This window comes from Zalophus californianus, chromosome 8 (genome assembly GCF_009762305.2).
Source record: "Zalophus californianus isolate mZalCal1 chromosome 8, mZalCal1.pri.v2, whole genome shotgun sequence".
Lineage (NCBI taxonomy): Eukaryota > Metazoa > Chordata > Mammalia > Carnivora > Otariidae > Zalophus > Zalophus californianus.
Window position 1 is genome coordinate 65967384 of NC_045602.1, and position 15081 is coordinate 65982464.

General features: G+C 32.9%; 1 protein-coding gene across 5 annotated transcripts in view; it reads left to right on the top strand.

The window, feature by feature from the left end:
* CCDC88A (coiled-coil domain containing 88A) overlaps nt 1-15081 on the top strand; it is a 118409-nt gene that overhangs the window by 77305 nt on the left and 26023 nt on the right. For all 5 annotated transcript variants that reach the window (XM_027620946.2, XM_027620947.2, XM_027620948.2 and 2 more), the window contains exons 17-21: nt 2486-2627; nt 5733-5897; nt 10609-10770; nt 12037-12314; nt 12527-12670. In XM_027620946.2, coding sequence (XP_027476747.1) covers nt 2486-2627; nt 5733-5897; nt 10609-10770; nt 12037-12314; nt 12527-12670 — 891 coding nt within the window. The remainder of the gene's footprint in view (nt 1-2485; nt 2628-5732; nt 5898-10608; nt 10771-12036; nt 12315-12526; nt 12671-15081) is intronic.

The following is a 15081-nucleotide window of genomic DNA, read 5'->3' on the forward strand; positions in this document are numbered from 1 at the left end:
TAGTTTTTATTCGAATCAAGTGCTTAAATGCCTTAGTTCTTTCATTTATTTTGTGTGCTAAAGTAGACTTAAAGAGAGGTGGAGGAGAAGTATGAAACAAAGGAAAATACACTGAGGTAATTAAGGTATAAAAATAACATGGAAAAATAAGGCTTGACAAACAAAAAATTATACACCCTTTAATTTTGAGAATGATCAATACAAGCTTAAAAATTTTTATTCTCCATGGTAATTACAGTCTGTCAGACAGATTTCAAGTAGTCTACTGTTTAGCATCCAGTCAGCCATGTGATTCCAGCTAGACTAGAAGTATGTATTGTTAAAAATATTGTTTTATGTAGACTAGATCTTAATTCATTGAAATTTTTGTAATATAATTTGTATCTTATTGTCTACTCACTATTAATGTTCTAGTATTTATATTCTATATTAAATAAATGTATATAGGAAAAATTAATGCTGATTATATGGGTTTTGTTTATGTAATTTTGAAAATATTCAGTTAATAGAATAGATTAATAATTCTGTAATAACAAATAGAAATAATTTGAGGCATTCATTCTAACAATGGATTCAAGCAACCATAATTGGATTAATCATACAGCTATTTCATGAGAAACTATTTTTATTTGAGTTAAATAGTTAAGGGCCAATTGAGTTGACTACCTCTTAATATAGATACTAAATATGCATCACTTCTTTATTCACACAGATTTATTACCTGTCATGTGTAAGACATTTAGTAGAGGGGAGAAAAAAACAGTACACCATGTAGCTACCCTAACTGACCCTCTTAGAACCCAGCTGTAGATGAGTACTTCATATTATTTGGCACCCCTTCCCAAACCTTAATTCAAACAGCTTGTCGGTGTTAATTGAGCTCTTATCATCTCCTGATCATCCAGCATGAAGGAAATGATAATGCTTCAGCTGAACCTTAAAGAATGACTGAAATTTGCAAGGTAGAAATGATGGAGAAGGGCATTCCATGGAAATAAAGCACAGAGATATGCTGAGTAATTCTTAGAGTGACATGAAAGATGGATTAGAAAAACAATGAATCATGGAACACTGCACCAAAAACTGATGATGTAATATAGTGATTAACATAACAATAAAAAATTAAAAAAGAAAAAGGGCAGGGATGCCTGGGTGGCTCAGTCGTTTAAGCTTCCAACTCTTGATTTTGGCTGTTGTCATGATCTCAGAGCCCTGCATCCGGCTCCAAGCTCAGTGGGGAGTCTGCTTGAGATTCTCTCTCTCCCTCTGTCCTTCTCTGCCCCCTCTCTCAAATAAATAAATCTTTAAAACAAACAAAAAAGGGGCAAATTGGAGGCACAGAGACCGGTTAGGAAGCTATTGAAATAATCTAGGCAAGATATGATGCATTCATTAATCTACACATTTATGTATCTAATGAAAGCATTAGAAATGGAGCTAAGGGTATATATTGAACTAAGTTTTTTTAAGAACTGGAATTGAGATCATCCATAATCAAATTTGGTAGATCAGTAAAAGAAGTGTCTTAAGCCACTACACTGGCTTCTTTCTCAACCATTAAGTTAGCCTTAGTGTCACAAGGAAAATAAAAGCTCACAGACATAAATTCCTTTAACATTCCATCCCCTCCATCTTGGAATTTATGTGTATCTGCATCTGTCTTTACCTCTAATCTTAGATTATGTCCCTAATTATTAGTATAACCTTTTCATCTTTCTCATTGATGTCATTCCCTCTGACCCTTTTAAGATACAATTAAGATATTCTTGCCATCAAGGAATAGATAGTCTAAGTTGTGGGTTTGCATGTATAAATAGATAAAACGCAACAAAGTAAATTTAGTGGTAGAGTTACAAATAGAGTGCTAAGCAGTCACTCTTGTCTTTTTCTTTTAACAGCTCTTTTCCTATAACTTCTCTAAATATAGTTTCCTAGGGTTATGTTCTTAGGCCTCTTAATCATTTATTCTGAGTGCTCTGCATTGCCATCCATCATCTTACCTGATAGCCACATTATTCTCCGCTTAGTGGACATCTCTGTCTAGACAGTCTAGAAGCAACTCAGGCATCACACATTCAACATATTCAAAGTTAGATTCATTAAATGCTTTAAAAATGTCTCTTTACTCAAGCCAATACCAAAATGAATGACATTTGTTCTCTGTTCTTAATGAACTTAAAAATTGGTTGAGCAGAAAACATATATATACAAATTAATTAGAGTAAAAGGCAGAATGTGATAAAATTTCTCATGTATGTACTTTACTTTTTTATTTGGTTTAATTATCAAGGTTCTCAGGTGTAAGAATTCATCATAATCCATAGTCTGTGATTGACTCTCAAACTGTATTCATGCACTGTCCTTTCTGTAAAAAATATTTAATTTATAAATATATTTATGAACCCACCATTCAAAAAGCTAACTAAAATATTGACATTCACATCTGCCTCCAATGATGAACTATGTTATTTTTGTACTTGGATAGTAGGTACAAACTTTTGGAATCAAAATTAGAATCCACTCTAAAGAAGTCCCTTGAAATAAAAGAAGAAAAAATTGCTGCTTTAGAAGCTCGATTAGAAGAATCCACAAATTATAACCAGCAGTTGCGCCAAGAACTTAAAACAGTAAGTGATTTCCCTGGAAAGAATTTTAATTGTCAAATATTTGGGCAGAAAAGTCTAAAGTAAGAAAACAAAAAAGCAACATCATTGATATTCTGTCTATTCCTTTTTCTTAAATTTGAGAGTAACAGATCTTGGTCATTTTATGACAAACTATATTTTGTTTATACACTGTAATTTATTTAATTCTATTTCCTGTGCATATGTCCTCCATGCAGTTAGAGACCTATCAGTTTGGTGGGAATGGGATGGGGAAGAGGCAGTCTTACTCTATGTAGAAAAGCTCTCAATGTGATACTGACACTTCACTTTAACACACTTTGATTGAAAATCCAGGTATAAGTTTGATGGGCAAAGATATGGGTATGAGGATACCAAATAGAGGGAAATAGTATGTGTGGTATATGAAAGCACTTGATCTCATTAATTTGAGGTTTTCTCCTAGATCCACTGTCTTGTGATATTTGGAATTATTCTGTGAAATAAGCAAGGCAGGAGCAACTGTCTGTTTTCCCTTACATAAATAGATTTAAATCAAAGGGGCTTGTCCCTTCCCTAGGATTAGTATATGGTAGATATAGGTAAAATCATGTTCTGGGTTTTTTTCCCCCTTTTATCATCTCTATAGTACCACCAGGAGTGGTTTTACAATCAACTAAACATTTGGATTGAGAAGATTACTTTGGGTCTCATTTAGAACCATTTGATTCAGAACACTGTTGGAAATACAGTATATAGCAGGGCACTGTCATGGGTTCCTCTTATATTTGCCTGAAAGTCATATTCCCACCAGATGACAATTCAGGTGCAAGACGATGAGATTCACATTGAGCGTGCAGGAGCTGCCCTGTCTTTTGAGACTCCATGCTCCATAGTAGTCATCATCTCTTACAAAACTCTGAAGGCATAGACAGAAGATCTCCACAGTGGATACACTAGTTTTAAGAGTTGCTGCGCTCAGAGAAGTTTAAAGATATGGCTTCCTATTAGGTATTTATAATTTTTACAGTCTAAATATAATTTACCAGTTGGGTCATTTTTCTCATATGCAATCTTGCCTGGTAACACAGAACATTCCAATTTTTTCAGGTTTCTAAGAACACAATTACCAAAGATGAATTTCTCATACAGAAAAGGAAAAAGGTTTTGTTCCCCATTTGCCCACACCATCATTTTTGTATTTGTAACCATGAAACATATATTGTTACAGAAGAAATTCTAGAATTTTGCTTAGTTAACATGAAGGATTATCCAAAAAATAAAGTAAAATTTGGTGCCAGATTTAATTAATCTGCAGTATCTAGGTTGCAAAGAAAGTCAACTTCATGAAGCTACTCAGCCAGTTTGGGTATGGGTTGGTATATATGCATTTCAAGTCTGCAGAGATTTAAAATTTCATCATTGTTTCCCATTTCCAGCCATTTTGGCATAACTATTAGACTAGCTCCCTGCCATAAACAGGAAATTAGGCTGCCATAAAACCGAAATTAGACTGTGCTTTTAATACTATATGTGAAGAGGTATATCACTTGAGGACTATGAAAGTTAAATATGAGTTGAAGGCCTGAAGTAATTGCTAAAATAGCATGACAAAAAGGTATAGCTAATATGCCAGCAAAGGAGATAAAATAGAATTACAAAAAAATCCAAAAAACAAAAAAAGAAAAAAATGAGGAACAAAAGTACAGATTGGACAAATAGCAAAATGGCAGTTTTAAAACAAACCAGATCAATAATCACATTAAATATAAAAGTTCTAAACATCTCATTTGAAAGGCAGGGATTAATAAATTAGATTAAAAGGCAAAACCCACCTATATGCTGCCTCTAAGAAACCTCGATGGAAAATATGTCATTTTTTATGTGAACATAAATTAGAGATTCTGTGGATACATAAGGTAAAGGGACCATTTTTGAAACTCAGTTGTAAGAACAATGGGCTAAAAATAAGAAGCTTTGAGTTTTATTCTCAACTCCCCTTCTTTAATAATGGCATATGTCTATAGTCTTTATAAGCCTAGAGAAAAGACCCTGTGGGAAATTAATGTAAAATAGGAGACTGGAAATGATGTCACTCATCTGTTATTAGGGTATTAAAATTTTAAAAAACCTGGAAAATTAGGATCCCAGAACACCTGTTAGATCACTCAGCCAAGCTTTAAATTATATTCTGTTTTGGGCTTCTTTTTTCTTTAGTCTCACATCATTTTCTAACTCAGTAGTAGCAAAGCTTATTGTTGAGTCATAAGCTTTCTTAAGGTTTGCTTTAGATACTGAATTATTTTAGACATTTATATTTTTGCCTTAATGTAAGTTTGGGTTTTAATTTAGAAATTTGTGATAAATGTCTCCTAATATAAACTAATGATTTAAGAGAAGTATAATAATAATCAGCTTAAATTGAAGAGAGCTATTAAGTTAATCAGTAATTTTGGTAATGTAGGATGACCAAGTTCTTAGTTTTGAGTTGACTCTCTTAAAGTAGGATTTGGTTGTAATCACACCAGAAAACCCTGGGTAAGATAAATCCTTGGATTGCCCACTTTTTATAAAATAAATTACAGTAATAATATATGGGTTAGGATCTGAATAAAGAAGTCATCAATTTATCTATTAATATAGCTCATTCTGGGCAACATATCCTTCTTAAAAGGGTAGACATATATAGATATTCCTCAGCTTTAGGTATCTTTTTAGAAGGAATTATTATGTATGTCAGGTCTTCATTTGTCCTTTACATGGGGATTTCTGAAATTTCTAAATGCAGCTATAGATGGGTCAAAAAATAATTATTAATATTTAGCAACATGTCTATGTCCAGTTAATCTATTCCTTAGATTATAAACAACAGGATCTGAAATTACAGAATATATTACTGGAGAATGGCACATAAGCAGAGTATATTTAATATTTTCTAGGAGAAAAGGATTTGTAGTTTACAAAGCATAAATTGTGATCATGATAGTAATGATAATTATACATACTATTTATCACATTTTTAAATAGTGTCTTTCACATCCACCAGACCATTGCAGAGTCTGATTGTGAGAAGTGATAACTTTGGTGATTCTTTTTCTCTCCATTAACATATTTTAAATAAAATTTTAGGTGAAAAAGAATTATGAAGCTCTTAAACAGAGACAAGATGAAGAAAGGATGGTACAGAGCTCTCCTCCAACTTCTGGTGAAGATAATAAATGGGAGCGAGAAAGTCAAGAAACAACTAGAGAGCTTCTGAAAGTTAAAGACAGATTAATTGAAGTAGAAAGAAATGTAAGTATTTTTAAATTTTTAGTAGGAAAAGGTTTTATTTTTTTTTAAAGTAAAGTATCATTGTATATATAACTTAGAAAGTTTATCTAATCTGGTTTTATACTTTCTTGACTGATTTATTTTATAATAAAAGAGTGAAGAACTAATAATTTAATTTACTTTTCTCCATCACCCTCATATAAGTCCATCAGCCAACTTTGTCAACTCTGTTGTGAAAATGTAACCCACGCCCTTCTACTTCTGTCCCATCGTTGCTGCTACCATTTAAGGTACCATTATCTCTCATTTGGATTATTAGAATAGCCTCTGACTGGCTGGCTTCCCCCCTTCTACTCCTGGCCCAGTCTAACCCATTCTTACTACAGTAGCCAGAGTTATTTTTTAAAACATAATCCTAGGGCGCCTGGGTGGCTCAGTTGGTTAAGCGACTGCCTTCGACTCAGGTCATGATCCTGGAGTCCTGGGATCGAGACCCGCATCGGGCTCCCTGCTCAGCAGGGAGTCTGCTTCTCCCTCTGACCCTCTTCCCTCTCGTGCTCTCTATCTCTCATTCTCTCTCTCTCAAATAAATAAATAAAATCTTTAAAAAAAATAAAATAAAATAAAATAAAACATAATCCTAGTCATGTAGTTTTTCTACTTAAAATATTCAATGGCTTCCCCTTCCAGTTAGAATAAAATCCAAATTTTTCAGTGTCCTATAAGATCATTCCTGACTTTGCCCTGCCTATATTGTTGGCCTTATACCATACCACTCTTCCATCCCTTCTGTTTATAATCTCGAGATATTATTACTATCTGTTGATACCTGGGAAACACAAAACAGTGCCTGGCATATATAAGTAAATCAATTGTAGTCATAGCGACCTTTTCTGTTTGTTCCTGTTTCCAGAGATTTATTTTGGGATCTTCTACCTGGAACACATGGCTGGCATTCAGGCTTCGTATCACATATCTCCTGCAAGAGGTCTTTCCTGACCCCTTCCCCCAGTAGAGTAGCTATTCTCAACCTAAACCATTCACTGTCATGCCACTGCCTTAGTTTCTTCCTAGCACTTCTCACTAGTGAAATTATATTACTTATTTATTGGTTGTCTACTGGAAAAAAGCTCCTTGACAGCAGGAGCTTATCTTTTTTTTTTTTTTTTTTAACCACTGTGCCTTCAGTATGTAGAAATAAGCCTGGTAGATAGCAGATACAGTAAATATTCGCTGAGTAAGTTAGAGAAATATTTGTCAAAAAAAGGTAATCAAACTAATTCACCAAACATTTATCCTTTAAAAATGAATTAGCTTAAGGAATTTATATACTAACAAGTAAAATAGTTGTGGTCGTTGTTATTATGTTTTAATGTAGCATGAATTGAGAACTTAGCCATAATGCCAAAAATTAATCTCCTACACTGTTGGTTCCTACTTTCTCATCCGGAAGTAATCACTGTAAACAGTCTTCCCAGAAAAATGTTTGTGACTTATCCATGTATAGAAGTATATTTCTTTTGTGGCACCTGGATGGCTCAGTTGGTTAAGCATCTGACTCTTGATCTCAGCTCAGGTCTTGATTTCAGGGTTGTGAGTTCAGACTCCATGTTAGGCTCTACTCTGGGCTTGGAGCCTACTTATTAAAAAAAAAAAAAAGAAGATGTAGTAGTATATTTCTTTTTCTTCCTTCCAAGATTTAAATTTCAGATAGTTAACATATAGTGAAATATTAGTTTCAGGTGTAGGATTTACATCACTTACATACAACACCCAGTGCTCATCACAAGTGCCCTCCTTAATACCCATCACACATATCACCCATCCCTCCATCCACCTCCCCTCCAGTAACCCTCAGTTTGTTCTGTATAATTAAGAGTACCTTTCTGGTTTGCCTCTTTTTTTTACCCCCTGTGTCCATCTGTTAACGTTTCTTAAATTCCACATGTGAGTAAAATCATACGGTATTTGTCTTTCTCTGACTGACTTATTTTGCTTAGCATAATACTGTCTTGCTCCATCCTCGTTGTTGCAAATGGCAAGATTTCATTCTTTTTATGGCTGAAAAATATTCCATTGTATACATATGTAGCACAACTTCCTTATTCATCATTTGGTGGACATTTGGGCTCTTTCCATAATTTGGCTATTGTGGATAATGCTGCTATAAACATTAGAGTGCATGTATCCCTTCGAATCAGTATTTTTGTGTTGCTTTGGGTAAATACCTAGTAATACAATTGCTGGATTATAGGGTAGTTCTATAACTTTTTGAGGAACTTCCATACTGTTTTCCAGAGTGGCTGCACCAGTTTGCATTCCCATCAACAGTGTAAGAGGGTTCCCCTTTCTCCGCATCTTTGCCAACATCTGTTGTTTCCTGAGTTGTTAATTTTAGCCATTCTGACAGGTGTGAAATAGTATCTCATTGTAGTTTTGATTTGTATTTCCCTGATGATGAGTGATGTTGAGCATCTTTTTATGTGTCTGTTAGACATTTGTATGTCTAGGAGTATATTTCTTTTACAAATTTACATCTGTTGAATCATGCTATACAATATTCTTATTTGCATGTTTCAATTATGTTATCTTAGAGATCTCTCTATTTTAGGCAGTTATAGATCATATCATTTTGTTTAATAACCACATATTCTGTAGTGTGGATATTACCATAATTTATTTAAATAAATCCCAATTGATGAACATTTAGGTTATTATCAGATTTTGCTGCAGTGAAAATCCATGTATAATATGTTCATGGGGTAATAAATTCCTGATGGCAGAATTGATAGGCCAAAGGGTGTGTATATGTGTGTGTGTGTGTGTGTGTGTGTGTGTGTGTGTGTGTGTGTGTACGTGTGTAATTTTAACTGGTATCATCATGTTAGCCTTTGAAGTTCACATCAGTTTTCAGTTCCACTAATAGATTACCTATTTTTTTAGGTAAACACTTGGTGTTATCAGCCTTTTAATTTTTGTTAAAGCAATAAGAAGTATTTTAATTTTTATGTTTTAAATTATTAATAAGCGAGCTATTTTACATCTTATCTATTTATCAGCCATATATGAATACCTATTTTTAATTATTCAGTGATTTACATATATATATTTATATATATGCGCACATAGATACAAACCTCCATCACTTGGATTAGTAATTGTATTTCAGAAAATTTGGCTGACATGTAAAAGTTCTGTAAGGTAAATCTCTTTTCCCATTGACTTCCTTTATAAATTTCTATTGGAAAAAAGTTACTTGGTTGTCATTTTTTAGCCATTTTATTTTGGATAATGGTTTGTAAAGATGGCTAGTCTTATATTAGACTGATAATTTTGGTGCATTTGCCAGTATATTTACTGACCTCCTAACTTTTCCATTGTAGATCTTTTCCTGCTGTGAGATACCCTTTCTACTCTCTTATTCTTTATAGACTATAGGAATTTTTCTTATTACTGTAGGCATACCCAGACTTGTCATTAGAGCTTTGTACATTTTGGTTTCTTAAGAGCTGAACTACAGTAGCACTTAATGTATGAAGTGAAAAATGGTTCACTTTTTGGTGTATCAAGATGGTATATAAAAATATCAGTGCTCCATATTATTTTTCCAGTATAAATTTTTTCATCCTTTTTATTTGAATAAATGAACACAAGAGAACTAAAATATCAAAACACGTCTTAAAGCATTTTGCTTCCTAACTTGATTTTGTGATAAAATATATGGGTTTAATCACTTTTATACAGTGACCATGTAGTATATGTAACTTTGAAAGCCTATAAAATGAATGATTTCTTTGTCCCCTATGTAGATATGATAAAGGTGATATGTTGTGATTCAGTTGTAACTTTTTATGAATATTGCAATTATATGCAACAGATTCTGGCCTTTTGGTATATAACATTTTATTTCAGTTTTCTAGAGGGTTCTTTGTTTATACTTTTTTATGCTAATTTTTTATGAAATGTTATTTAGAAATAATCCTGAAAATATAATATCCATGACAAACATTTTAATATCTGTCAAATTAATAATGATCTGTGATTTGCATAGTAATTCACTGTTTAACTATAAAATTGAAATATGGTCAAATATACTGGAAGAATTGAAAATTGTATGTTTTGTTTGGATTTGCTCCAGAAGTCCTATAGATAAAATAGAATTTTAGTGAGTGTTTTATACCATGGGGGAAAAAAATCACTAAAGAAAATATGTAACATCTGTTAGGTCAATTATGGACTAAATTTTTTAAACACATGGTTAAAATTGTTCCTGCTTCTCTTCCAAATTTGTGTTTATTAAAATAATTAGTTTTGCTGCTACCCCTGGGACCAGCACTCACCTATATATATATATTTGCCTTTGGGCAGTTAGAAAATGTGCACTTCATTAGCTAGGCACAGTCCCACATACTTTTGAACAGAACGAAAACCATATAACTAACAACCCCATTCTAGTTTCTTGTGTTAATATATTGAAAATGGAATATTTTGTTTTTTTGGAAATTATAAAGCAGACAGTATAGAGACACACTAGTAAGGTTTTAGTTTTAGCACTTGCTTTCTCTTAGATTACATCTCTTTTTACAATTTGGGATAGAGGGGAACTGTTTAAGTCTTTTAAGATTGTTGGGATTTTTTTTTTATTTTCATGGTAATAGTTGTTACAAAATTCTGTATCTGTTAAGCGGAAATATGTTTGTTACTTTTTAAAATATGTGTTTTCTTTATTAAGAATGCTACCCTGCAAGCAGAGAAACAAGCACTGAAAACTCAACTGAAACAATTGGAGACACAGAACAATAATTTGCAGGCTCAGATTCTTGCACTTCAGAGGCAGACAGTGTCGTTACAGGAGCAGAATACTACTCTTCAAACCCAGAATGCAAAGCTTCAGGTTGTAATGTAATATTTTGGGATATGCAGCCAAATTTTTGAATTATGCTCTTAAAATAAGGGTAACTAGACATGGTAACATTGTTTCTTAGTGAGTGAATTTAATTAAATATATCTACTTAGTGCTATGCCAGGCTTTCAGATATCAGCATTTTTTAAATGAGAACCTCTAAATATTAACTAATAAATTCACTCAATGATGTAAATAAAATAAAACTAACTTTATCTTTATTTAAAATATTTACGGGAGTGCCCAGGGCTGTGGTGGAGCCAGGGCAGCTGCAGCAGCACCGGCCAGTAAGGCCTGGCGTAAGAAAAAAATAAGTAAACAAAATGAAATACTTATTTATTTAAAATATAATTTTATCTTTATTTATATTTACTTTATGGCCTTTCACCTCTTTCAGCAAGTTGATTGTGATTAATCGAGCAGAAACCCTTGCTTTAGAGTATGATTGCAAGATACTATTGCTTATTTCATTTTTACAACTTTCATATCAGTTCTTAAAAAACAACACAGCCTGAAAATTTTGTCTTCAGACTTTTCCTTAGTTCAGAGGATCCATCTTGCACTTAATGCTGCAGTGTCTTTTCACATAGAATGATCAGGTTGGGGAAAGTACAACTCTTTCAGACCTCTTAAAGAACCAAAGAAAAAAATTCCATCTCTGAGTATGAAAGTTCTTTCTATAACTCTTTTCCAAATGGTAAAACATATACTAATATAATGTAGACCTTGAGAAAATTTCCATTTGAATTTTCACAAGTAATTTTTCAGTTCTGTCACCTCAAGTTTTAGAAAGTGATAAATTAGCATTTTAAATTCTGTACTTTTTCATGAGTGGAACACAGATTGTTTCTAATCACCTTCATTTAAAATAATTCAACCCAAAACATATATATGATATGTATCTCATAATAATATTAAATTAAATAACATAAATAATATTAAATTAATATAAATTTAATATTGATATTAAATTAATACAAATGAATAATATTAAATTGTAGCCTTGTTCTTTCAGGACACTAAAAACCAAATTATCTCAGTATAATATGACTATATCTTCTGTGATTTATGTAGAGCTTCCTAAAGTTAATGTTATCTTTTATATTTTTTATGTTGCCATTAGAATTTTATTTTTGAATAATTTTTAACATGGGACAATTATTTTATCTGTAATAAACACATACCACATATCTGCATCTCCTAGAAGAACAAGATAACTATTTTTCTTATGTCTCATAACAATATACTTTCTTACAGGTTGAAAATTCTACCCTTAATTCCCAGAGTACGTCACTTATGAACCAGAATGCACAACTCCTAATCCAGCAGTCTTCCTTAGAAAATGAAAATGAAGCTGTAATCAAAGAGCGAGAAGACCTGAAATCTCTTTATGATTCTCTGATCAAAGATCATGAAAAGCTGGAACTTCTTCATGAACGTCAGGCTTCAGAGTATGAGTCTCTCATTGCTAAACATGGAACTCTAAAGTCTGCCCACAAAAATCTTGAGGTGGAACATAAAGACCTTGAAGATCGGTAATTTACTATCTTCTCTTGTGTTAATTTAAACCAGTTTTCTTTAGATAATATAATAAATTTTATGTTAAACAGATCTAAGATAATTTATATAGGAAATTTATATATCATGTTTATGTGATACTAATAAATTAATCTTGTTTTCTTCATTTCTAAAGTATTTCTTTTTTCTAAGGACATATTATAAAACAAATACCTAATATTTTTTCCAGTTACAATCAGTTACTAAAACGGAAAGGACAATTGGAAGATTTGGAAAAAACACTGAAAGTAGAACAGGAAAAAATGCTGCTTGAAAACAAAAACCATGAGACTATGGCTGCAGAATACAAGAAACTTTGTGGTGAAAATGATAGGTAATAAATATTTATATATTTTAGTTTTGTATTATTCATTACATCCAAAGTGTATACTGCCCCTTTGCAATACCATCTGTAACTTAGACTTTTTAAAAAAGACCCAGAGCAATAAGTAAATTATCCAACAAAATCATGCAGCTAGTTATAAAATGGCTTGAAAACCTAGATCCCTTGTTTCCACTTATTGTCTCTCTCTCGATTTATTCAACTAAGTTTTTAAGCCATTTTATAATGAAATTTCTGTACCTTGATAGCATTTATATGCTTTATTGTGACAGAATGTAATGAAGTCTGATTCTTTATGTCTGTCTTTGCTAGTCTGGTATCTCAGTTCTTATCTTTCAAAGTTTTTATAAGTGAGCAGCTTCCAGTTTCCTAGCTGACTAATTTGTACTCTTATTTTTAACTGTCTTAGTTATTAATGGTCTCATATTGCCATGAGGCAGTTATTTTTTAATTTGTTACCCTAGGAAGATCAAAACTTGCCAACCCGTAATCAGTCTCTTCATAAGGGTACATATCAAAAGGTTTTTAGAAACCTTTGAAAAGTTTAAGCATCCTGAACATTCGCATTACACTTACACTTAACCATAGCTGAAGAGCTGAAAGGCAGCACACAGAATTCAAATGGGGGCCATTCATTGACTGTGTGTCCTTTTATGAACTTAATATAATCCGTTTTTAAAATTGTATTTCTTTCCCTTAACAACAACAACAAAAAAATCCCCATGCTTCTAGAGCTATTTTCATTTCCATGCTCAGTAGTTTATAACTTAGTAATTGTTATAGCTACAAATAGTGTATTGGGGATTTGAACTTTCAATAAGCTCTACGCCAAGCTAGAATCAAGAAGGATGTATCTTTACGGTATGTGCAGTAGAAGACCAGGTTGTGACAAGTTATAGAATACAAGCATAGGGGCATTTTTATTACACACATAACATTGGGGAAGGCATTTACTGTTGAAGTCCCATCTTGAACCTAACCTTTTTTCATTGTTGGGATTCACAACAAATGGGACGGTTTGTGAGCTTGGGTAGGCCTTCTAGGACTCTAATTGTGTTCATTACTGAGGAGCCTTCTGAGAAAGAACTCAGCCTACATGATAAGATGAAATTGAGCATGATGATCTTGAACCAAGAGATTCTGCAGGCTTGGAAGGGAAGGGGTAGTTCTGAGTATTTTCTGTCTCTCAAAGCTATTCTATCCCAGCTTTTATGCACTCATGTCTATATTGTTAAGGCATGAAAAGGCTTTAAGTAAAATCTGAAAGAACTCTTTCACAAAAAAAAAAGAGGTATTTATGAAGACTTGTCTCAAGAACAATAGTTTGTTTACCCATTCCTCTAAATAACCTAAGTCTTAATCTTTGATAATGCCAAACCAAGAAAGTTTCTTAAACGGACTAGTTTGTCTTGGCCTCTTTAGAATTGTGTTCACTGAATTACATTTTGGTGTTAATGTTCTCAGCTTTAAGGGACAGTATAAAAAACTGTCTTAAAGAGCTCATTTTAGTATTGGCCTTAGAGATGATGTTGAGGACGTTGTATATGGTATGTCTTCATATCTTGCCCCCGTGAAGCATCAGTAGGTAAATCTTTGATCTCCATAGGTATTGATATATACTGTGTAACTGTCTGTGTGTCTCAGTGAGGTCTAACCAGCTGTTATAACTCATGGCATACATTCATTCATGGATTCAACATATTTATGGAACATTTTCTGAATGTTTCTGGTCTTGCCATTTTATTTTTTACCAAGCCTTGATTTTTTAAACATATTATTTTGTTGGGACACCTGGCTAGCTCAGTCGTTAAGTGTCTGCCTTCGGCTCAGGTCATGATCCCAGGGTCCTGGGATCGAGTCCCACATCGGGCTCCTTGCTCAGTGAGGAGCCTGCTTCTCCCTCTCCCTCTCCTGCTCCCCCTGCTTGTGCTCTCTCTCTCTCTGACAAATAAATAAATAATCTTTTAAAAAAAATTTTGTTATTTGTTTTATAAATTCTTGTAAGCTGACTGCATTTTTTGGATATTGAGTTGAAGTAGATTATTAGATGTTCTGAACAAGTACCATCCTGTTCTTAATTCCATTAGATAAGATCATTAAACTAGAGCCAGCACAGCAGGCCAAATCCAAGCTGTATCCTGTTTTTGTTTTTTGTTTTTCAAATTTAAAAACAGATTTTATTATATAGCTCTTCTACCATTTTTTTATTTTTACTTTTTTAAGTTTTTATTTTAATTCCAGTTAGTTAACATTTAGTGTTACATTAGTTTCAGTAGTACAGTATAGTAATTTAACACTTCATCCTGTTTTGGTTCAGCTCCCAAACTTGCATTGTAAAAGGTTGGGGGGTACATTGAAGGAAAAATAGCTTTATGAGCCACATACAATGTACAACATGCTAG